Source organism: Alexandromys fortis, unplaced genomic scaffold (assembly GCF_014885135.2).
Source record: "Alexandromys fortis isolate MF-2015 unplaced genomic scaffold, M_Fortis_MF-2015_v1.1 scaffold_119, whole genome shotgun sequence".
NCBI lineage: Eukaryota > Metazoa > Chordata > Mammalia > Rodentia > Cricetidae > Alexandromys > Alexandromys fortis.
This window is the reverse complement of record NW_026067991.1, coordinates 697,933-722,181: the sequence shown is the minus strand read 5'-3', so window position 1 is coordinate 722,181 and position 24,249 is coordinate 697,933. Positions and strand designations below refer to the sequence as shown.

The 24,249-nt window shown below is 49.3% G+C and overlaps 1 protein-coding gene across 2 annotated transcripts in view; it reads left to right on the top strand.

Annotated features, from left to right (window-relative positions):
- Positions 1–23,748, top strand: part of Xxylt1 (xyloside xylosyltransferase 1) — a 129,583-nt gene extending 105,835 nt beyond the window's left edge. The window contains exon 4 of one of the 2 annotated variants that reach the window (XM_050159881.1): positions 20,514–23,748. In XM_050159881.1, coding sequence (XP_050015838.1) covers positions 20,514–20,910 — 397 coding nt within the window. In that variant the 3' untranslated portion in view covers positions 20,911–23,748. Of the gene's footprint in view, positions 1–9,178; positions 9,487–20,513 lie in introns of those variants that run through there. The other variant, XM_050159882.1, reaches the window with a different exon arrangement.
- Positions 23,749–24,249: the final 501 nt, after the last annotated feature.

Sequence of the window (24,249 nt, the reverse complement as noted above, 5' to 3'; positions counted from 1 at the left end):
GTGTGCCTCAGTTTCCATATCTGTTGGGTAGGAATAAGGATGGAACTATCTCATAGATTATAGTGAAGATTAGAATATTTAGAGCCTGTAAAGTCCTCTGAACAGATCCTGGCACATAGCAAGTGTTAATGTCCCTCAGCACACCCGCCATTCCAGGAAGAATGGTGTAGACTTCCTATAGATGTGTTAGAGGAGGAGCCAGAAGTTGGGGTTGTCAGAGCCCTCATTGTAAGTTCACCCCTGTCTAAATCCTGTGTGGCTAATCAGACGGGGTTCTTGAGAGGGTTCCATCCTTACTACGGGAAGAGAAAAATCTCAGAAAATTTCATCCAACAAGAACCAGCTCTGGCCAGGTCCTATGTGTTGTATCTCACCGACCTCCAAATGTATTACCATCTTAAGGGAAGCAAGGCTCAAAGGGAACCAGTCCTTTTTCCAGGATGACAGCTCAGACTCCAAAACCCATGATCTGCTTATTGGAACTGAGGTGTGTGTGTGTGTGTGTGTGTGTGTGTGTGTGTGTGTGTGTGTGTGTGTGTTCCTGTCAAGTAGACTCAATTTGTCTTGCTCAGGAATGAGCAGGATAGGTTAGTGTGGCAAATGTAATGTCCAAGGCTAGAAACCCTAAAGCATGCGGTTAGCCTCATCTCGTGTTTGCCCAGTGTTCAGCTCTAGTAGATAGCAGGAGCCTTTTGCCTGGCTGTACCCTAGATGTCATTGAGCCTTGCTTCCGTCCTCTGCTCAGTTATTTGCCATGATTCTTTCCTCACAGAAGCTGACCTTGTATACTGATTTTGGATTATTATTAACACCAAGTCATTTGCAATGTATGTATGCAGCAGCTGTAATGCTAAGTACATTGTAGAAGTCGGTTCCTAAGCTATTTCTAGCCTGTCCCAAAGGTTTCTCTGTATATGCAGCAAGCTCACTCTGTTTGAACAAATATTACATGAGTAGCTGAGTAAATAATGTCTGCATTTACACTTTTCCCTCAGGAAGTGTGTAGTAAGGCTACTTCTACTTTAAATTGAGTCTGTATTTTGAAAAATTCTATTCTTTTGTAACTGCAATAATACAGTTCCAGAGCTCTCTGGGGACAATATATATTAGCCTTGTCTGTCAACCTTACCAGCCTGAAGACAGTAGATTTCTTTGAGAAAAATATACCATGAAGTCAGCAGCAGAGGTGGTGGATGGATGTCTCCAAAGTGGTCGCTCCTAGTCTGTCCCTTTACCTAGAATCTAGACACATTCTCCATGACAGGTGCACCCATTCTAGGAGGTGCTGACACCATCGAACATCTGCTCCGGGAGAAACAGACTAGCTGGGTGGAACGTAAGGCCAGCCAAAAGTTAGTTCAACCCCTGCCCCCGCCTGTCCCTTCCTCCTTTCATTTCTCTCTTCTTCTTTCTCCCTCTTTCTTTCTCTCTTCCTTCTCTGACCCCCTCATCTCCCAGTAACTCATGTGTTAATGTCCTACCTCAGAAAGTGACTTTATTGGGGATAGGACCATTGACAATGTTGTTGGTTGAGGTGAGATCCATAGGGCAGATTCTGAACCAATCCAGCTGTTGCCTTTTTAGAAAGAGGAAGTTAGGGCAGACACTCATGGGGGGAAATGCCACATGAAAATGAAGGCAGAGGTGAGGGCTTTGCTTCTATCAAGAAAGGAAAGGCTAGTCACAGAACACAAGAGACCTAGAGTGTAGTCTCAGGAGGAGCTGGAACTGTAGAGTGGGGGGTTTCTGTTGTTTAAATCATCCAGCAGGTGACACTTTGTTCCTGCAGCCCTAGGAAATGAATACACATCCCCCTTCTCCAGCTCGGAGGGCCTCAGCACAGTGATGGTGCCTGCTTTAAACAAGGCTGGAATGGAGATCTGCAACCCAGCTTGAATAGGGGAGTTGCCAGAAGAGGGTGATTTCTAATCCTGGATCTGCTTGGTTTTAGTTTTTGGAAATTGCACTTTGGGGTTGTGGTGAAGAGTCTACACAGAGAGGAGCCAGGCTTGCTGCATCACTGCTACTACTCAGGAATGCTCCGACAGTGGTGTGTTAACAGAAGGCCATCCTTGGATTTGGTTTCCCAGGGTGAACTACAGAGTTTTAGCCTTCTGTATGTGTGTGCATGCGTACACACGAGGGCACGCATGGTCATTCATCAGAGACAGATGTAGGAACGAGAATTGGGGGAATGAGATTGAGTTTCACTTTGAACATGTTTTGCAAACAGGAGATAGATTTCTTTTTTTAAACAAAGAAATATTTTACTAAATCGCAAATGAGGGGAAAAAAGATTTAGCAGTATGCTCCTGAGAGAGGCGGCAGTGGCACCTGGTTCCAAACACTCAGGTGTATCTGGTTGTGTATTTCCATAAATGAATTTGTTACATCTCTAGTTACTGTCTCTGCAGAGCTGTTTTCAAGTCAGGGTTATACTTAGTGAAGGAAAATAAAGAGACACAAGGGGCCTATGGCATTGGGCTTGTATCTCTGGCCATCCGGAACTACCTCTCTGAGTCACCGAGATCTCTTGACTGTGGTGTCTGATCTGTGGAGTAAGGAGTGAGACTCCACATGGCAAGTGGTGTGCAGAGGGCCATTAGAAGTGTCTTCCTGTGTTCAAGTTGATGCGGTTCAAGTGTGTGAAGGTATGTGGCATTGGTTGTGTTTGCTGCAGGCAGGGCCTCTCCCTGGTGCTGGCTGGCACCCACTGGAGAAAGAGGCCCCCCTGTGGAAACTGAAGCAGGTGACTTTCCCATGCCAGGCTTTAAATTTCCCCATTTAAGAAATGAGGTGGTGTTCCTACCATGCCTGTCCCATGAGGAAGTGAGATGATGGTGACAGCCGTGGTGGCCAGCTCGAACTGGGAGGCTCAGAAGGACTGGTTGACAGTTTAATCCTGGCCAACCTTGATGATGCCCTGGAGCCCACAGTCTTTCTTCCTTCTGAAGCTGGGAGGAGATAGCCTGCTGTCTTGCTGAGTGATACTGCAAATGGAAGGCTGTGCCAGCAAACAAAACCAGAGCGCTCTATTCTACCAGGCATGGGCAGATGCCTCTGTGCCTGCGATTTATTTTATTTCCTAATCTTGTTGCCGACAGAAAAAGACTCTAAGGAGTCTAATTTTATTACCATCCAGAGCACTTTATCTGTTGTAGTGGGGTGCCTAGCCAGATGTCCAGGGCTCTGAGCATCTCCTTGTCTTCACTCCTTGACCTTCCAGAGGATGGCCTGAAGGTTTTACCTTGACCTTTGTGTGAGTAATGCAGAGTAATGCAGAGTATCTTGGGGGCTCAGGATGGGAGCCATCCACTTGAGTCCTGATTTGGAGGTAGCTGAACAATGGGGAAACAAATGAGACTCCCATGAACAGAACTGGGTTGCTGCTCTCAGCGACCCTACAGCAGCTTCCTAGACAACACTCTGATCCTTGCTGATTGTCCTATCTGAGCACCCTGCTCTGCACAGCAGGGCTGCAGTATCACCCATTGCCAGCAGGGGTCTCACCTGGGTTGCTCTGGGTTGTTAAGCAGGCAACAGATCCTTCTGTGGCCTCCTCCCCCACCATAGGCTGATTGGCTGAGCCCTGTAAATGTTCAGCCCAACCAGACTTGGATGGCACTTTGAGTCACAGCAAACTGGAGATGGTTAGTCCCATGGGAGAGGTGGAGGGAAGAAGTGCACAATAAATCACCATTCTCCCTCTGTGCAGAACCTTCGTGAATAACAAGTGGAGGTCTTTTTGGTCTCCACAAAAGCCTTATTATTTTTCTGAGTTATCAGTGATTAAAGTAACTGTTGGTTATTTTCTGCCACATTATTAATAATGACAAGTTAGATACCAGATGTAAGTAATTCATATTTTGCTTAAAGCATTCCTTCCCCACAAGAATCAATACCTGTGTGGTTTAAATCAACAGCTAAATGCTGCCTGGCATTAATCAGAAGTAATTATTAATCATAGTAAGATGTAAACACTGCCTCTAAAAGGGAAGCTTCAAGATGACTATGGTGTGGTGCTGTTGCCCTAAAGGAAAGAGGAAGCAGCAAGTCGTTAAATGCTGGGACAAGTGTCACGAGGAAGCTGGGGTGCCCGCCTAGTCTAGACAGTGTGCCCATCCTGCTCACCCCAACTGAAGCCGATCTCCAGTTGATTGCTGTGTGGAACATGGGGAGCCCAGCTGCCTCCCCACAGCACAGCCTAGCAGATATGCTCTGCAGAAGGAGCCCTTGCTGCCCAGAGCAGACCTGTCATAATTTTCCATAAAGATAGTCATTAGCTTTAAAGCTGCTGTTAGATGATACCTCGCTGTTATGTCACCCATCACTCTGTGTCTACTGTGCACAGACACAGTTGCTGGTGACCGAGCTCTCCACCACGGACTCCTTGTGACACTTTGCTGTCCTATCACTCGCTTCCTTCCTCTGCTTTTGTTGGTAAAGTTTCATTTCTTCTCATGGTCCGTGTCTCCACCCCACCCCCACACACAGTGAAACACCATGTAGGTCCCTCATGGTTGTCACAGTGGCACTGTGCTCCTGAGTGGTGCTGTGGCTCAGTTAGTCCCATGGTCCTAGGCTCCTGTATTCCATTCACCATGAGTCCCTCTTGGAATTTGACTCTAGTTGTCTGTGACTGGCCTTAGTTTTCACTTTGATTACTTTAAGAAATACCACCATATAAAGGTATTTCCAGGGAGGGCTGAGGGGAGGTGACCTTCCTTTAATGTGGGCAGTGCCATTCTCTGGGTCTGATTGAGTAGGAAGAGGGAAAAAAAAAGTGAGTCAAGTGTCAGTATTCGTCTCTCCCTGCTTTCTGATCGTCTGGGATGTGAGGCAGTGTCAGGCTCCTTCTGCACACTAAGGACCAGTGCACCATCATCATTCTGCACACTAAGGACCAGTGCACCATCAGCACCATCATCCTTCTGCACACTAAGGACCAGTGCACCATCATCCTTCTGCACACTAAGGACCGCTGCACCATCGTCCTTCTGCACACTAAGGACCAGTGCACCATCATCCTTCTGCACACTAAGGACCAGTGCACCATCATCCTTCTGCACACTAAGGACCAGTGCACCATCATCCTTCCCCATCTATACCTTCAGACCAGGAGCCAAAGTAAACCCTTTCTTCCTTAAGTATTGCCTTGTCATAGCATTGAGAAAAGGACCAATCACTATAATGGAAATAATATAATAATGTATAAAAATCAAATAACGGTGGCAGATAAACTTTATAGGAAAATTAATCTACATTCAAGTAACAGATTTAATCAGTGAGTGTTTAGAACATATGATCACGTTGTTGAGTAAGACTGAGATAGGATTATGTTAGGTCTGTCCACCGTTAGAATCGAGATAGTCTAGGGACAGCTCCTGACTTTTAGTAGTCGGGGGACAGTTCTATTGTGTGCTGTTTGAGGACACCATTTGTGTTGGTCACCTGATAGAATGTCACTGCTTTCTTCCACTTTTTTTTAAGTTGCCCAAGTCCTGAGGCACAGCTCTCTCCAGCTGCCTGTCGTGATGAGTTTTACAGGTGGCACCGAATGTGGCCTCTTTCTCCTCTTCTTGAGTCAAGGCGGAAGCACAGCATAATCAACAGTTCTTAAAAGTCAAAAAACAAGCCGGGCGGTGGTGGCGCATGCCTTTAATCCCAGCACTCGGGAGGCAGAGGCAGGCGGATCTCTGTTAGTTCGAGGCAGCCTGGTTTACAAGAACTAGTTCCAGGACAGCCAGGACAGGCTCCAAAACCACAGAGAAACCCTGTCTCAAAAAAAAAAAAAAGCATTGTTGTTGTTATTTTAAGTTTAGTTCCTGCCTTGCCTTATGATGTGGGATTCCCCTCTGTATGCTGTGAATACCATTGGTTAATAAAGAAGCTGCTTTGGGCCTATTCCTATTGCAGTGTAGAATAGGTCAAGGTGGGAATTCCAAGCAGCTAAAGGAGGAGAGAGTAGGCAGAGTCAGGGAGATGCCATGTAGCTGCCACAGGAGACATACACTCCGGAACCTTGCCAGAAACCACGAGCCTCATGATAAAATATAAGATGATAGAAATGGGTTAATTTAAGATATAAGAGCTAGCCAATAAGAAGAGTGAGCTAATAGGCCAAACAGTGTTGTAATAGTATAGTTTCTGTGTGATTATTTGGGGTCTGTCTGAGCACCTGGGAAACTAACAAGTAGCCACCGCCAACAGCCTTACTTTTAAGTTCCTTCTAAGGCTCTGAGCACATAGGACTTAAGCGCATGCAGCTTCGGAAGGATCCAGAAACGATCACCACTGGACAGTGGGTGCAGGTATGTTTCTGCACTCCTCTTTCACTGCCAAGTGAAGCCATCTGATGTGGAAACCAGGCCTAGCCCAGTGTCCCCAAATCCCAGTCTGTTATCCTTTCCATGTGGGACATCCCTCTCTCTCCTGCCCTCCTCCATGGCACTGCCATGAGCCAGCCTCCTGTCAGGGGAGCTGGGAGGACCGTGGAACCATTTCAGGTCACAGATGTTACCAATCAGACAAATCAGAAAGCAACCCTTCTCACCCACACTCCAGGGTCACTGCCAGGAAGAAGAGAGAAACATGGGTCAGGCTATGGAGAAAAGGAAACCCCGTCCACTGCTGGTGGGATGTAGACCGGAAGAGTCAGTAAGGGAAAGCAGGTCACGGCAATTTCCAGAGAAGTTGAAAATGAACTACCAGAATGCTCCTGGGTGTGTGTACGCGAAGGAAAGGAAATCTGTGTTGTAAAGAAGCCCGCAGTCCACATTCACTGCATCACTGCTCGCTGTGGCCAGATGTGGAAAGAGCTGGAGTATCTGCAGTTGGATGTGTGGATACAGAAAGTGTAGTCAATGTACAGCGGAGTATCCTTCAAAAGAGGATGCTCTGCTGTTTGCCACAGCATGAGTGCACTGAAGGCCCTCATGCTAAGGGATGGCATCCAGGCACAGAAAGAAAAACAGCTCCATCTCCCTTATATGTAGGATCTTAAAATCAAAAACTGAGAGTTTGGTCCACAGAGATGGTGAATGGTGGAGGTAAGGTGACAGATGAGGCCGCAGCTCTGAGGGTAAGGAGAGGTCGAGAACATGTGGGATGGAGAAGTCCAGAGGTCTGATGTGTACCATGAGGACCGAAGTCAGTAGTGCTGTGTTGTAGTAAGGGTTTTTGCTAAAAGAGTATAGCTTCGATATTCTTCACACACGCACAACATGCACACACAGAGGAATGCACACACATGCATAAAATAAAAAATGAACAAGTAACTGAGATGAGGGGCATTGATTCGTGTGACTGGTAATCATTTACATATATACAAAACATCACACTGTATAGATTAAACACATACAGTTTTAAAAATCAATTCTTTGCTAGCTGTTGCAGTATCCCAATTTCATATATTTAACTTAGTAAAGGGCCAGATGTTCTCATTTCTGTTCAGAAAACATGCTAATCAGAGATACATTTCTAACCACCATACTTTACTCAGATTTCACTGAAATGTATCGTTTACAAAGAATGTCTCTGAGACTAATTAATGTTTTTAAATATTTACGTAAAGCACATAGAAATTGTATACATTTCTAGAAAAAACAAGCCATGGGACAGGCATGTTTTGTAGCAGGGGATGTTTTGCTGGTTTCCTGTGGTGTTACCCTGAGGTGCTCATCAGCCTGTTTTTCCATGTGATCTGGGAGTTAATGAAGGTGGCTGTGGGGCCCTGTGTTATTTCTGGACTGTGAACTGATTGGGCGGAAGCTGTACAGTGTGAAGGTGTGTGGCCAGGCCTGGGTGGCTCTGGCAGTGGTCCAGCAGACTCTGTAGACAGCATGGAGCTTCCTAGTCACAGCCTCACCGCCATATGCTGCTGTGGTACCAAAGCTGAGGTACTCCTGAGACTGTTCCAGACTCCTCACAGACATTGCCCAATTCCTGGCCATTGACCTCTCTTGGGAAAGGCAAATTTGCCCGTCACTGTTTGCTGGTGAGAGTGTATCTGTCTGGACTAATTCCCTGTACCATGTACTAGGCTAGGCAGCAATGATTCATTTGGGTGTAGAAAGACACTGTCTATGTCTCCAGAGATCTGACAACATAATAGGACAGAGGCATTTGGGATCCTTAGAAACACCACAAAGGGTTGACCTCTGAACTGAGGGAGGAAGAAGGGCACAGCAGCCCAGGCCTTGGTGAGGATGGCATATGCAGAGCCATCAGGAACCCGAGTGTGGATGGAGCATGAGCGAGAGTGCCGGGAGCAGAGGAGCCTGAGGGGAACGGCATGGCCACGTGGCCGGGCTTCTCATGTCCTGGGCTCAGCAGCTTGGATCAGGTCTTCAGAAAGTGAGGAGTATGGCATCATGGTGACGTCAGGGTAGAAAAACAGCAAGCACCCGCCTCTTGGCCAGGTCACACTGCCTGGTTTGCCCGGCAGTGAAAACACAGTGCAGTAACTACTCCCATGCTGGAGACAAGACCCTGTGCTAGGTGCGTAGACAGGAGGTCCAGGAGATGTAATCCAACCCTGGCCCTGTGGTCATCAGAGGGCTACAGATTAGGGCACGGACAGTGTGGCCATTCATTGCCAAGAACAATGGCCTGCAGCATGACCTGGTGGCAGCCGGGGGAGGGGGTAGGAATCTTTCACTATCATCATATGAAACCCTCCCCAAACTTTCATTCCTGTATCTGATAGTTTTGTCTCCTTTACTTTAAAGTGAGACTAGAGAAACTTCCCTGTTTATACCCAGCAAGAAAGAAATGTCAAATATTTACCAAAGCTACACTTAAAAGCAACTTTTTCTAAAGACATGTACACTGAGGAAGACTTCAGATGCAATTATAACATTGGGTTCTGCCTCGTCTGGCTGCGGCTTGGCTCAGTGGCCTGGGGAAGGGGCTTGTGCATGACTCCTGCCCACAGTATATTTCACTTCAGCAAAATGGCTGCTCCTGGACTGACTGCAGAGCCCAGCCGATGTCGTATTGCATGGCACTGTGATGGTCTCTGTGATGTGACACCCCATGTTTCTGTGGTGAGCTGCCTGAGTGATGGCGGACACAGGGAGCCTGGCCAGCTGTTGCCCAGACATGAGCCTCTGCACCTGCTGCAGGCCCGCTTCCTACATGTGCAGGATGACTTGTTTCTCTCCGTTTGTTATTTCAGTCTCCTAAAAGGAGGAAAAAACAACCGTTTCCACAGAGAGCGTGTTGGAGGACTTGTCTCTCCCCCACGTGTCCTTGCCTTCCTCAGAACATTCCATGCTAATTGCACAAGCTGCGGCTGCCAGTTTCCTGTTGGTGTCCACAACTCTGGGAAACAGGTCCGTGGAGACTGATGACCATCTTGTGCCTGAGTGGGCTGTGGTAGAGCTAACGGGGGTCGACTTCAGTTGAGGGCGTTGTGCCCCACACACCAGGCTCAGGCATGCTGAAGGAACTTAAGGCCTCACGGTGGCTTGTGGACCTCAGCTGAGGACAGGGGCCTGTAGGAAACCATGTGGGACTAGGAACATAAGATGAAAGGCCCTCCATCCACCCGATTCTGTGCTGGGATTTGTTGGGCCCTGGCCACTCCCTGACAGCGAACAAGGCCTTCTCTGAAGCTGCTTGAGTTCCTGTACCCCAGGAAAGGTACGGGGGAGGACTTTGTCCAAGCATTCTTTTCCTGCCAAAGCTGAGTATTTGCCTTTCAACGGCTTGTTTCTGTTAGACCACTGGCCTGCCCTGTAAACCAGACTCAGTAGGCACCCAGTGTTTCTTCAGTGAAAGATGCCACACCTGGGTGCCACGACCTCTGCTTTTCCCAAGAGTTGGCAGTGGTCTAATGTGTGCTTCAGCATATTGGTACCAAGGCCACTTGAGTATTTACCCACCCCCAACAGCACACTTCATGCTCAGAGTCCAGCAGCCAGGGCATCGGGCCTTTCCTGCTCTGACCACTGGCTCTGTGTTTCACCCGGTGCTAGCCAATGAAGGCAGGAAGGAAACCATCTTTCAGCTGTGTCCCAGGTATTCATGTGATACTTCACCTCCTTCCCCAGTTTTCTTATGCCTTACAATACTCCTCTACTGGGGAGCAAACTGAAGCTAAAGGAAGAGAGGTGTCCCGTAGGTGTCCCGGGTATTAGGTCTATATCCCCCACACAGCCCTCAGCCCTTCGGTGATAGAATATGTAGTTCTCAGGGAGCTGGGGCAGAACATGCTTCCTCTGGTTCACTCTCTGCTTCTTCCATTATGCAGAAGTGTGGCCATGTGACACACTTCTGTCCACACTGCAGATCCCATCTGCATTTCAGCCTGTTCCCCAGACACACATTTCATAGGCACACTGAAATCCGAGTGCCTCTTATGTAAGAGGACCTGGGATTGAGGGAGAGGCCCAGGGAGCTTGCTGAGCACACAGAGCTATGCCAGGGACTTGAGCTGAGTCCTTGGGGAATGTGAGGAAGAAGAAACACTTTATAGTGCCGAGGGCCCCTACCACGCAGGCTTCGTTCTTTCCTGGGTGGAACAGATGACAGGGCTGAGGAAGTATAGCCTGAAGATGGGAAGAATTGACCTCTGCAGGGACTGTAAACCCCCAGATCCAGACCCAGGGAGGTGAGACTCGTGGCTGTCAGAGACTCTCTCAGTGAAACCTCTGTCCTTCTGTAGAGGACTGTGAACATGGGACAGAGGGCTGACTCAGCAGAGATTTTCCAAGATCCCACAGGTGCCCACCTGTGTATATAAGATGGGGGCTGAGTCAGGCTCCTTCCTGTTAGCCCTTGGTCTGAACAAGAGAGGCAAGGAGGCCTGGCATAACTGTATGAGTCCTTTGTGTGAGGCGGGCATCTGTTGGTCTTGGGCAAGGACCAGGGGATCTCTGGGAGGTTAGTAAGAGGCCAGGGAGGAGAGTGTAGAGGACACTGGCTGGCCCAGGGCTATGGCTATGGCTTTCAGCAGCGTAGACAGGCAGGGTCTGCTGGTGGTATGGGACCCAGTGGGGCCTGGCCTGGCTGTACTGGGAATGTTGTTGGCTTTTTTATCTTTTCTGCTTCTTTTCCAAGGTGTGTCTTCTTGCTTTTCCCTCTGGTGGAGACCTCAGAGAAGCAGCAGCAATGATGAGAACCGTGCCCTTCTAGTACATGCCCTCCCCAGCCGGATGGCTCTGAATTCTGTGGGGTGGAAGGGGGAGGAGCTGTGGGGTGCAGCCTCGACGCTGCTCACACTCCCAGCTGATGTGGATGTGACCAGATTGTGGCACTGCCTCCTTGGTCAGCAGTCCTGAACTGTATAGGGAGGAAGACAAGGGACAGCTGGGTCCCACGAGGAGAGGTCTACCCAGTAGTGAGTTCCAAAAGAAAGGTTGAGAGGGTCATGTCCAGGAGCACATGGTGTTTTTGAAGAATTATCTTGCTTGGGCAGTGGCTTGAGCTAGTATCTAGTTCTAATGCCAGCTTTGATCTGGGTTTTTAATTCCACATTTTGCATTTACTCACATTCCTGTTGTCTGTTCTGGGTGAGTCCAAGCCACATCCCTTCTCCCGTGCATTCTGCAGTTCATACACTCACTGGCACACCGGGGAGGAGGCTGAGAGAGAGTCATCAGCTTCTTCTCTGCCTTCACAAGGAACACCCCAGACGCATCAGGGATTCCAGAGACTCGTCTGGAGAACCTGAAGAATAGAGTCAGGCAAACATAGCTGATGAGGAGCCAAGGAACTTGTTGCACTTTCAAGAGAGAAGCATCTTCCTACTAAGTCAGCAGTAGGGAAATAGGCAAGGAGAATCTCTAAGTCTGTGAGCATGGGTGAAGTGAGGTTGGCCACGGTCAGGAAAAAGAACATGCATGTTTGCCTTGGGCCTTCTAGGAAGAGGGCCATATAGGCCAGCATCGCCAGCTGCCCCCGTCCTCCATGCCTGGTCCTGAGATTGGAGACCATGTGCAGTGGCAGGAGGGCACATGGGGCTGCTACCAAGATGGCCCCTAATGATGGGTGTCACACCATTAAGACCATCACACACTTGAGCTGGAAAAGCCAATGATATTCTTCTTGTACAGACTTGGGTACATAAATGACCCTGACATCTGAGAATTGGTCAGGAAAGGGCCTCAGGTGGAAGAAACCACATAGAGGCCTTATAGATATCTTAGTGGAGAGGGACTGAGTTCCTTGGATGTCACTAGGCTGTGATGTTGGGAATGGGTAACTTCAGGGAAGACGCCACTACCACAGGGCTCCATGTTTTATGCCAAAATGAATGAGGAAGAAGGTTCCAGGGGCAGAGAATACTTCCTTCCTGCTCATTCGTCCTGTCCCAGCACATCTCCTTAGACAGTGACTCTGAGGGGGGTGGGGGGTAAGGTAGGTCAGTTACCTCACAAAATCACCTGTAAGAGAAGGAAGGAGGCAGAAAACTAAGGTAGCTCCCCCCCCCACACACACACACTTACTGAACACTGCACATGTGGACGCTAAGAAAGAAAACTAAGGGTGAGGCAGAAGTGTATCTGTTCAGTGACTGCCTCGTGTGCTACCCCTGGACAACAGCATGTGGTAAGGTGCTCTTCATGGGAGACCACCATACCCAAATCTGCACATGTCGGGGCTTTGCTGACAGTGGCAGTGAGGTTTGAAACAAAAGCAAGTAACCAAACCCACAGTACACTCTATTCGGTGGCACATCCAAGGAGAGATGGTTGCAGGGCTTCAGTGACCACAACATCCCCTTGAAGCTCTACAAGCTTCACGGCTTGGCTAATACCAAGGCTCTCAGAATACAAAAGGGTCCTCCAGCTAATGAGACTGTTGAACAGTTTTGGGAATTGAGATCCTATGACAGGCAGCGATTTGGCCAAGGTCACCTACTGGTGTGTATGAGAGCCCACACCTGCTCAGACAACAGCAGACAGGGTGTGGGCTTGGCAGCCACACCACTCGGTGAACTTGATGTGTTCCTGTGCTTCTGTGATCTCATCAGACACGTGGAGCACTATCCCTGCATTACCTCATGATGTCCTCTCCACATCCTTGTGTATAGTCAGGAAGCCAGGGTCCTGGAGGATGAAGTGCCTTCCCAGAGTACTAAGTAGAGGACCAGGATTTGAATGAAGTCCAAGCTGAGATCCACTGCCCCTATAGCCATGACCTCTTCGTGCACTGGTGATAGACGTGGTAACAACCCTTCTCACCTCTGCTCCATATTCATGAGGTGCGGATCTTAGGAATTGTCTTAGTAGGCGCTCCTACCCAGGACTGTAGCAGAGTCAGAGGACACAGCAAGTGTTAGCATAGAATTCATAAAAACTTCAGGTTGCCACATTACTTACTTTATGGTAATTAAAAAAAGCGATGTTGATACTACTCTTATAATCTTCATCTCTAGAAAACCAGTTTTAACTTGACAAAGGTCAGTGAGATGGCACAGCTGGTGATATATATACTACACAAACTTGACAAGGGCCAGACACAGTAGCATAACTGTTAATGTGTATACCACAAGACTTGAAAACCTGACTTCCATCCTGGAACCACGTAAAGGTAGGAGAGAGCAAACTCTACAGAGCTGTCCTCTTTCCTCTACACACCCCCCCAGAACACACAGACAGACAGACAGACAGACAGACAGACAGACAGACAGACACACACACACACACACACACACAATAGTACATGTTTTTAATTTTAAAAGGGTCCAAGGTGGCTGCAGAGATGGCTCAGTGGTAAAGGGTGCTGGCTGCTCCTCCAGAGGACCTGAGTTCAACTCCTAGCACCTACGTGGTGGCTCACAATCATTTGTAACTCCAGTTCCAGGGGATCTAACATCCCCTTCTGACCTCCATGGCCATTGCACACATGACATACAGGCATACATGCAGGTAAAACATCATACACATAAAAATAAATGAATCTTAAAAGACTAACAATAGCAAGAAACAAACAAATTCAAACCAACCAAACAAAACCAACTCCTTTTTCCCATTCCCTGGGAGCTAGTCAGAGATGCAGCTTCTGAGTGGGAGCCTTCATTTTAATGGGGTCTCAGGTGAGCCCATGTCCACACAGGGCATTTCAGAAGGGGGCTGTGCTATAATGTGCTTCTGAAAGCAGGCTCTGAGTCTAGTCCTTTGTCCCCCACAGTGAGCTTGCTCTGTGCTTGATGTGTGAGGGCCTCAGGTCTGTGTCAGTGTGCTGCCGCTGTCTGATACCTTGACCGTAGCCCATGCACAGATGTGTAGTGCAGTGAGCGGGGACAGCAGGTCTGCTTAGATGGAAGGGGACGGCACCCTCATTCTCCTGGCTTAAGAAGCCATGCTTTGCTGAGGCCATGCTGCCTGTGCCCTCGCATTTGAGTGAGGAAGTCCCTGCACCCTCTGGCTTTTGAATCTGAACTTTCACTGAAGGGCACTAGTGTGGCTGGTGGAGTTTAACTGGGGACACAAAGTCAAATTCCACACATGCCCCTACATATTCCTCCCACACACACCCACATTCTGCTCATTGTCCTGGAAAACATCCCATCGTGTGTTCCTGGACCTTCTCCTGTGACCTCCAATGCTGCAGGGCTGTTGGGAGCAGTGAGCCAGCCAGTTCCGAAGGTGACACTGGCTCTGTCTCCACCCTGATGGACATCCCTCCCCTTGGCCTAAATTCAGGCTTTCGGCTAGGGCCAGTGCTCAGCCAAGGCCAAGTGTTTGGGGGGGTCCTTGAAAGCTGGTGTCATCAAACTCTGTTCTCACTCTAGCCCCTCTTCCTCATCTTAGATATGCCCTGGGGCTCCTCCCTCTTCTGGCAAATTCCTGAGCCTGGTCCCCCATCTGTACTTCAGTTTTTCTTACTAGAAATGGGAGACAATAACACTCTCCCTGCTTAGTCATTTAAAGATTAGGATGAATACAATTAAAAGCTTGCACAGGGCCTGGTACATAGGCAGTGCTCACTAATCATTACCCATCAGCATCCTTTCCCAGTACTGTCTCTGCAGTCTGACGTAGCAGGCATGTGCTTTTCTATTCTCCCTGTAGCCTCCATGACAAGGTGCCAACTGCCTCCTCTGGCATTCCATTCCAGGCCAGCATGTCTTGCTTCTTGATCTCCCTTACTCATTCCTCCTGTGTGTCCAATTCTTACCAACTGTAGCACTGAAGAGGCCAGCAAGGGGCCAGCTTTGGTGGGAAAGGAGCCAGGAGACTGCTGATCCAGGAAATGTGAACAGGTAGTTCCAGAGAGCCCCAGAGGTGAAGCGTGACATCATGATGGACCACCACAGAGGGCCCTGTTTAGTGACTGGAGCCGAGTGCCACTAGAGGCAAGGTTCATGGAGGGTACTGTGCTCACCTCAAATGGCTAAGGTGAGGGAAGGAGCAGAGGGTGCCCTAGTGCTCGAGCAGAAAGAAAGATAGATGGTGGGTTGTGGTGAGGAGCAAGGGCTCATCACCTGGATGAGTGCCAGACTGCAGGTGTGGGGCTGTGGTTGGTAGGGGGGCAGCTGTGGAAGGACCAGGGGGAGTGGCAGCAAGCTTGATTTCTACCTGAGGCGAGCGCTGAGGTACTTGGTGTGACTCTATTCTGATCGGCGTGTTTGGATGACGGGCAGAGTGGGCAGTTAGCACACTCCTGCATCCCCTGCCACACAGTACCACCTCTGGACTCTGCCAGCTGGCGCCACCTTCCATGCTGTTTTTTATCATCATTAGGACAAAGTATGCCATAGAAACAGCTCAGAGTATGATTGATTCTTGGCTCACGGTTGAGTGGAGAAGACATGGCAACAGACATAACACACAGAATCATCCTGATGGGGTGGTCCCTATCTGAGGCAGCAGGAGTGTGAGCCTTGCTTATATCTCAACAGACCAGAAATTTGTCAGGATTGACCCCTAAGGTCCACCCAAGGGGCCCATTTCCTCTCTCCAGGCCTTAGACCCTAAAGGTCCCAGAGCCGCGCAGAACAGCACCAAGGGTGCAAGCATATGAGACTGGAAGGGACATTTCAGACTCAGAGTAACAGCCCCGAGACCTTGCGTCTCTACGACTGTGAGCCTGTAGACCTCCTTTAATTAAACAGATGAGAGCTAATGTCAGTGGCTTGAGTGTGAAGGGCACCGCATGGGGAGATAAACCTAGAGAAAGCTCTGTCTGCGTGGGGAGAGGGGAGGGAGGAAGGCCAGAGACACCCGGACTGGGTACTGTGGGGCCTGCTGACCCAGCTAGAAGGTCTGGATGGCCCCGTGGCTCCTCTAAGAGCTCTACAGCAGAGAAAGGGCTCCAAGGTCTGAGTTAGTGTCAGCTGCTTGGGCTTCGGTGTGGAGGACAGGTGGCTGGGTTCTCCTAGGCCAGCCATTTTCCTGACTGCATTTTTTCCATCCACTGACTGAACTCTGCAGATGCCTGGGTACCTTTAACCCACATGCCCAGCCATCTGCTGGACTTTTCTATTTCTTTGTTCCTCTTCTCATATATCCACCCCCTCCCAGCCTGCACTGCTGCCCTTGGCACCTCCTTGTGGTACCTGGCTTGCCCTTCCCCTTTTCCAGGTCCTCCCCATGCAGCTTTCCCAGAATCTAGCCCATCTGTGCCCTATAGTTGTTTGTGGGATGGAGTGATGGACATTTCCTAACCCTGCGCACTGTTTTCATGGCTCCAGGACGGCAGGGGTGGGAGAAAAGCCTTGGGATTGAGATGATGCCCAGGCAGGAAGGCACAGGTTGACAAATCTGCTCCCAGGTACCATGACATGAAGCCTGCAGCTTGGTGGGGTCTCCACACCTCCTGAGGGATGGCCAGAGCTTCAAGGACCTATCTGGGAGAGGCTCAGTGCAGGCTGTACCTTCAGGGACGCCAGCAGGAATGGATCAGGGCCTCCGAAGTGGGTCTCTTGCAGGATCTACTGGGTCTCTGTTCCACTGGAGTCCTCTCCTCTCTGGCAGGCAGCCTGGTTCCCTCACTGAAGACTGGCCCACCTATACCCAGGGGCCCTTAACCTGAGAAGCTGAGGGCCCTGCCTAGCCCCATGCTGTCTCCCATGTTGGGAATATGGAGTTTGTCAACTCAGTTACTGACCTGCAAACCAAGCTGGTGTTGACAGCCAAACCCACATTTCCGACAAGGGCCTCCAAACAAGGCCAGGCATGTACCTCCCACCTGCTTCCTTTCCTCCTGTGCCCCATGCAAGGGCTTGGCTTTTTCTACCCAGCCCCTTCGAGGAATGTACCATCCAGAAGAAAGGGCTTGAAGGGACCTCATTTGTATTTTTCTAGCAGGCTCCACCATCTTCTGGAAGGACTCGTTGTTTACAGTGAACCATCTGTGTAAGGCTTGTTTCCCAACTGAAAACTATTCCCAAAGAGAAGGAGAACCTTATCCTGCTGTTACAGCACCGGGTGATTATGGGATTGAACGAAGCCACACAGGGAAGAGTGGACAGGTGTGAGAGTGGACAGGACTGAGAAGTTTCTCAGTCGATCTGAGAAACTTCTGGAAGATCAGGACTCAGAGCCACATACCTGCATGCCTACAGAGATCTGTAGACCTACAAAGCCAACCCCCAGCCCCTGTGAAGAAAGGGCAGGTTTGGGGATGTATACTGACCAGGTTCAGGGGGCTCTCAGGTCTGCCCCCTGGCCAGTCACATGACAGCAGTGTTGTATGTCCTCCTTGGCCTTGAGTATGTCGGTCAGGCTCAGAAATGAGTTTGACATTCAGGTGCTGCTCGTTGGAACATTAGCCTGTGGAATCTGAGGCAATCAGAGATAAACGGGCCATAAAGATCAGAAGCCCTGCCTAGCTGACCAAAGACTGCAGTGTCCTAGGGAGAATGTGAGAGGGCCATGCAATCTACTCCTAGCCCGACCTTTGTGGCAGGTGAGGAGAGCTGGCGCCACCAGCTCCTGTGTAAGCCTCTTGGTTACAGAAAGCCTCTGTGTGTTGCCTGGTACAGCACTGGCCATGGCTGTCCAGGAGCCACCAGGGTTAGAGTTTCCACCTGGAGATGTTCTGTCTCCTCTCCCAAGCCTAGCAAGGTAGGGGCCAGGCCTCCTTTTGGCTACTCTTGGTACAGAGAGGGAAGATCTGAGGAGCCCCCAAGCCCTAGCTGTGAACTCCTTGCTGAGGGTAAAGCCCTTTCAGTGCATCTGAGCCCTAGTCCACTGTTGGGATGATTTTGCTCTTTTGTCTTTTAGAAGAGCCCACCTCCCAGATAAATCACACACAGAGGCTTATTCTTGGTTAGAAATGTCTGGCCTTAGCTTGACTTATTTCTAGCCAGCTTCCCTTAACTTAAATTATCCCCGACTACATTTTGTCCCTGGGCTTTTTCCTATTCCTACTTCTGTGTATACTTCACTCTTACTCTCTGGCTGGCTGCGTGGCCGCCCCTGACTGATGGGCTCTTCTCCTTGTTCTCTCGCTGTTTCTTCTCTTCCAGATTTCTCCTTCTGTTTATACTCTCTGCCTGCCAGCCTATTCTTTCCCCTGCTCACTATTATTGGCTGTTCAGCTCTTTATTAGGACCATCAGGTGCTTCAGACAGACAAAGAATCAGCTTCACAGAGTGAAACAAGTGCAGTATAAACAAAAACAATAAAAGTAATGTTCCTCACCATCCATGGTGGATGTAGTGCTCAGGGTAGTGACTCAGAATCCTTGCCTTGGCCTGCTCCCTGCTCCCTGCTCCCACCACCACCAAAGGCTGCACAAACTCACTCTTACCTTTTTCGCAGGCCTTTCTTGGCCACCTTACCCTTCCCAAGGAACTGTCATCTGGGAAGCCTGCATGAGGTAGAAGTACCTGAGGATCCTGTCCCTCCAGCTAGCCCCAGATCTCTTCCGGGTCTTCTACAAGGGAGGGAAGGAAACAGTGGGCAGGATGGAGCAGAGATGAGCTCTCCAAAGCTCTCTTCTTTCCTTTCTGGCTCTCTTCCTCCTTGCTAAATGCCCCATCCCCACTATTGGAAGAGGAACCCAGTACCTGGATGGTGCAGCGTCCACTCGCTGGAGGGTCCCTCCTTTACCTGGGAGCACTGTGTTGACCCAAGCCTGTCTAGCAGAATTGTAGCTAGGTTGTAACCTGACCCTGAGAGTAACCACTTGGTGGTAAGGTAAAATGATGAAGTGTTGACATGCTGGTGGTCCCATCCTGGCAGGCTCTGTGGCCAGGAGGACCTCATCATCTCAGCTTGCTCTCGGAGCTTATCTTTCCAAGGCTGTTATCAGCAGGCAGGTGCCAGATCAGAGCCAGGTCCCCACTCACCTCACAGCCCATTCCTGACCAGACGCTAACAGTGAGCCTCTGTGCTCCACTGGTCAGTGTCCCAAGGGCACACTTTTCCCGTCCCCAGATCAAACTGTCGGCTGCCTTTCTGACATGCGAGACCACAAAGAAGGCTTGTCTGTCCCCTTACTGGGGTCATGTATTTGAACTGGAGAGTGGACCTGCTACAGGTCTTGCATGCTGGGGCTATGGTTTGCTTTTGACAACAACTTGCATGTCCTATCCTGTGAGCAGTGTGATGCATTTCTAGGCTGCTGTGGCCATGATGCATTCCCCACCCTGAGGACCCAGGCTAGCCCTGCCCATCCCAGGTGCTGCTGCTGGGTCTTGTCTGTGCATACAGGTTTGGGGATCCCCATTCCCCCATCACTGTAGCACACAAGAACTTAAAAAGGCTAGAAAACAGTGACCAGAGCTCTCAATGTGTCAATCATAGGAAGATTTCCCACCTCCAAATGGAAGTATTTGGATACAAGGTCAAGAAGTGTCATTTTCTGAATCTGCCAGAAAAGACAAAAGTTGAGGTGGCATCCCCTCCTAAATTCCATAGTTCTACATGGCTCCATACAGCTGTTTTTCACCCTGACTTGTGGATATATGCCTTAAGCTATCATCTCTGGACCCCAGCTTCTACCCAGCCCCTCAGAAATGCTAGGCTTAGGTCATGAATGAAACTTGTTCTAAAGCAGAAAACATGTTTGGTTCAGTCTCAGTTTGCTGTCTATGATGTCACCATCATTCAGAGTCTCTTCCCCTTGTGTCCTCTCCTCTCCACCATAATGACAGGACGGGGATCCTTCCACTCTGCTGTCATCTGAAGGATGTGAACTCTAAGCCAAAGACCTAGCTTTATTCTCTGCTTCTTACTAGCTGTGTGGCCAGGGGTCAGTCACAGAGCATAGCACTCGGAGGAGGAGCAGCCCCCATTCAGCATGCCATCCAGTATCTGCCATCGCCACAGATCCTAACATAATGGCATCGACATGATGACATCATCATGTCCTCCTGAGGCGGCGGAGGATATGAGAAGAGCCTGAGACTTAGAGCAGGTCGTGGTGGGGGCTGGATTCAGGCTCTCGCTATGCGGCCCGCTGGCGATGTAGTGCAGATGCTGGGCCAATGCCTCTGCTTTTGTCCCTGTGAAACGGAAGGAAAAGTGGTCATGTGAACACCCAGGAAGGAGGTCTGGCAAGCTCATTCACCCAAACTGGGATAATACTGATTTTTTTTCTCCCCTTCACAGGCACACATTCTGGCAGTTCCGCCATGAGAACCCCAAGACCAGAGTTGGGGACCCTCCACCTGAGGGCCTTCCTGGCTTCAACAGTGGAGTCATGCTGCTGAACCTGGAGGCCATGCGCCAGTCTCCACTCTACAGCCATCTGTTGGAGCCTGCATGGGTACAGCAGCTTGCAGACAAGTACCACTTCCGGGGCCACCTTGGGGACCAGGACTTCTTCACCATGATCGGCATGGAGCACCCCGAGCTCTTCCATGTGCTGGACTGCACCTGGAACCGGCAGTTGTGCACCTGGTGGAGGGACCATGGCTACAGCGATGTCTTCCAGGCATACTTTCACTGTGAGGGCCATGTCAAGATCTACCATGGGAACTGCAACACCCCTATCCCGGAGGACTAGGCACCCACTCGCCCACTCTGCTTCTGGGGCTCCCGGGCCTGTGGAAGGATGCTCTTGGGATCCAGGTGCTGCAGGCCTCCCCGCAGGCCAGTCCCTGTCCAGTGGCCATCCAAAGAAGTTTAACTGAGTCCTGCTGGAGCTTGGGCTGTTTCCCTTCAGGGCATCCTGAAGGACAGACAGATGTCTTCTAGTAGGTGATTGAAGATACAGAAGGACAGATTCTCTTGTCTACATGGACTCAAACCCTTTTCAAAGAGCTGGCTTTTGCTCGACCAAATAAGTGTTTACTTTAGACTGACAGGCTTTCTGTTTGTGAGGACCGAGCTGTGCTGCTGTAGCCCCAAAGAGCCCTGAGTGAGTGAGTCAGGGCTCTAACAAGCAGCCTCCAAAGGAATACCACAGTCCCACGTCCTTTCTCAGGAGGCTTTTCTCCTCCTTCCCAGATGTCCATGTTGCTTGGTGCAGACTCCAAGTGCACATCTCTTTAGGTGAAGCCGCTTGGGCCAGCTAGGGGACACAGAATAACCCCTATTGTAGCATCCACAGCTCCTATCTCCCCGATGTATCCCAGAGCCCATTTCCATCCATCTCCTGCTCCGGTGACCTGACTGTACTAAGGAATCAAATCTGCCATCAAAGAACAGAGGTTGGCCATGCTGCGGCATGCACTAGAATTGCCTGAACAAGGGAGATTTCCTCCAGGGAGCAGCCTAACAGTTCACTAATGCAAGTGGGTAGGCTTGCAGAAGGCTGGCCTGTGGGCTTACTGTGGTCTCTGGCGTGGAAAACAGACAGGCCCATACTTTCCTGTGGCGCCATGCCAGACCCTCCTTCTTCCCAGAAGAGTGCACCATTTCTGTATTTGTGCTTGTGAAGACTCTGTAAGTCAGCTGCCCACATGAAGCCACCACAGGCCATGCCCATGTCCAGCTCATGTCCTCAGGCAAGAAATGTGAGGTTCTCATATTTTCTTTCAGTTCCCTTGACTTTTAAATTTTCTTTCACCCCAAGTGAGAATAGCTAATAACTAATCTTTGAGAACACTTGTTCATGTTGTTTGTCCTCTGATCAGAGTTTCCAGGGGCCTGGGGCTCTGAATGAAGACTGGAATCAGTATCAACCAGAGGGCCTAAAAGGAAGGAAGGAAGGCCCCCCTGGGGGTGGCTGGGAGGTGGCCTTACTATGTTTGGTTCTAAGTACAGAGCCATTTTATTCCAGCTATTGCAGATCCAGCTCTGCTGGGGACAAAGTGACCCCTCCCTGAGCCCAGACCTCTCCGCTGCATTCATGCCTGGTGAGATGGTACACACCCCTTCACTAGCCCTCTGCTGGAGCCCAGTTCGTCTGTTCTCCTGGCTACTTGATTTCCTATTTATAGCTCCTGGTTATTAGATGCCTGCCGTGTACTGGGCATCGTCTTGAGGATTTATATGTGCTCTAGGTAATATTCATGAAAACCTCAGCAAGCTCATTCCTGTTCTAAAACTTATGTATGAAAACAGAGGTATGGGCAGAGCCCTATGCTGTGTTGTTTACTGCGGCTTTTTATTATACAAAAACCATACTATGGAATATATTAAAAATCATTTTAAGGAATATTAATGTACCAGAAAATACTTACACTAGTGAGTAAAGAATACAAAATACAAGATTGTATGTGTATCCTTTTATTTTTTTAAATTACATATATGTATTTGTGTACAAACAGGTGCATACATGAAGTTCGTATGTATGTGTGAAAAGAGGGAGATTCAAGAACAAGCCTATTCTGTATTTTATCCAGTTCAGCTCCTCAAGACCATGCTTTAAACACATTAACAAAACAGTTATCTCAGTGAGGGGATAAGGCCAGGGAGTTCTTAACCCACAATGACAGCAGAAGTTTTCATCAAGAATTAAAGTGTTTCTAAAACTATAAGTGTCTTCTGTTGTTGCAAGAAAAACAGTAAGCCAGGTACTCAGAGCACAACAACATCCTCCACTCTGTGTGTGTGTGTGTGTGTGTGTGTGTGTGTGTGTGTGTGTTTGTGGGGAGCACAAAGGACAACTTGTGGAATCACTTCCCTCCCTCCACATTTACCCACTGTCTTAGTTAGGGTTTCTGTTGCTGTAAGAGACACCATGACCACAGCAGCTCTTATAAGGAAAACATTTAATTGGTGCTGGCTTACAGTTCCAGAGGTTTATTCCATTATTATCATGGTGGGGAGCATGGTGGTGTGCAGGCAGACAGAGTGCTGCCTACATCTTCAGAAGGCAACAGAAAATCAGCTGAGATGCTGGGTGGTAGACTAAGCATAGGAAATCTCATAGCCGCCCTCCCCCACAGTGGCACATTTCCACCAGCAAAGCCACACCTCCTAATAGTGTCACTCCCTATGGGGGCCCATTACATTTAAACCACCACACATATTCATTGCACCAGTTCTCCCCCCCCCCTACTTACTTTTGAGCTCACCCTCAGGAGGTCCCCCTCCCCTGGCACCGGTGGCTTTGATCTAATGCCTCTGGTGAACGTAGCCATAGACAACAGGAAACCCAGCCGGACTGACAAAAGCCACTGTGGGCTCTTTGCTTGCCACAAGTGGCTGTGACAGATGTTGGAGTCAACTTCGGATTGGGGTCCTGGTAGGATTCGTGTTGTGCATACATAATGAAAACACTGTGCGTCCTTTATTTCACAGAACCTTCCCTGTCTAGTGCATCTGTACATGTGAGTGAAATGGAAGTCCAGACGGCATTATGACTATAACAAACTATCTTCACTTATGTTCATTTCCTTATTTTGTGCTTATTAATTTTATAAAGTGCATAATAAATGTTATACATTTAAACATTGTAATTATGTTCACTTATTTACTATTCACAGATTGTGCTGTGCATGGGGAGGTCAGAGGACTTGTGGGAGTTAGTTCCTGCCTCTACCCTGTGTATTCCAAGGATGAAACTCGGGTTGTCAGGCTTGGTGGCAAGTCCCCCACTGAGCCACCTCACCAGTGTGATACACGTTTTTAACCACGCCTCTACAGTCACTAGTGAGTATCATCCTGTCTGTAGTTTCAGCCCGTGGCTGGCCACGACTGATGTCTCCCATAGGACAGTCTAGGCTAAGTAGGCTCTGGTCCTCACCTCTCCCGTGGCTGCCTCCCTTCTCTACAGAAAAGTAATCGAAATAGCAGCACTAGCCTGGCTTCCGTTTCCCACATGGTAGCCTTTGTACACACATGAAGTCCACACCCCCCATGTGCCGACAGCATCGTGAAAGCTTGCAGGCTTATTGATAAGGTTCACTCTTGTATGTGTGTCAAATCAAACAGACTGCAGCATCCCCATAACTGC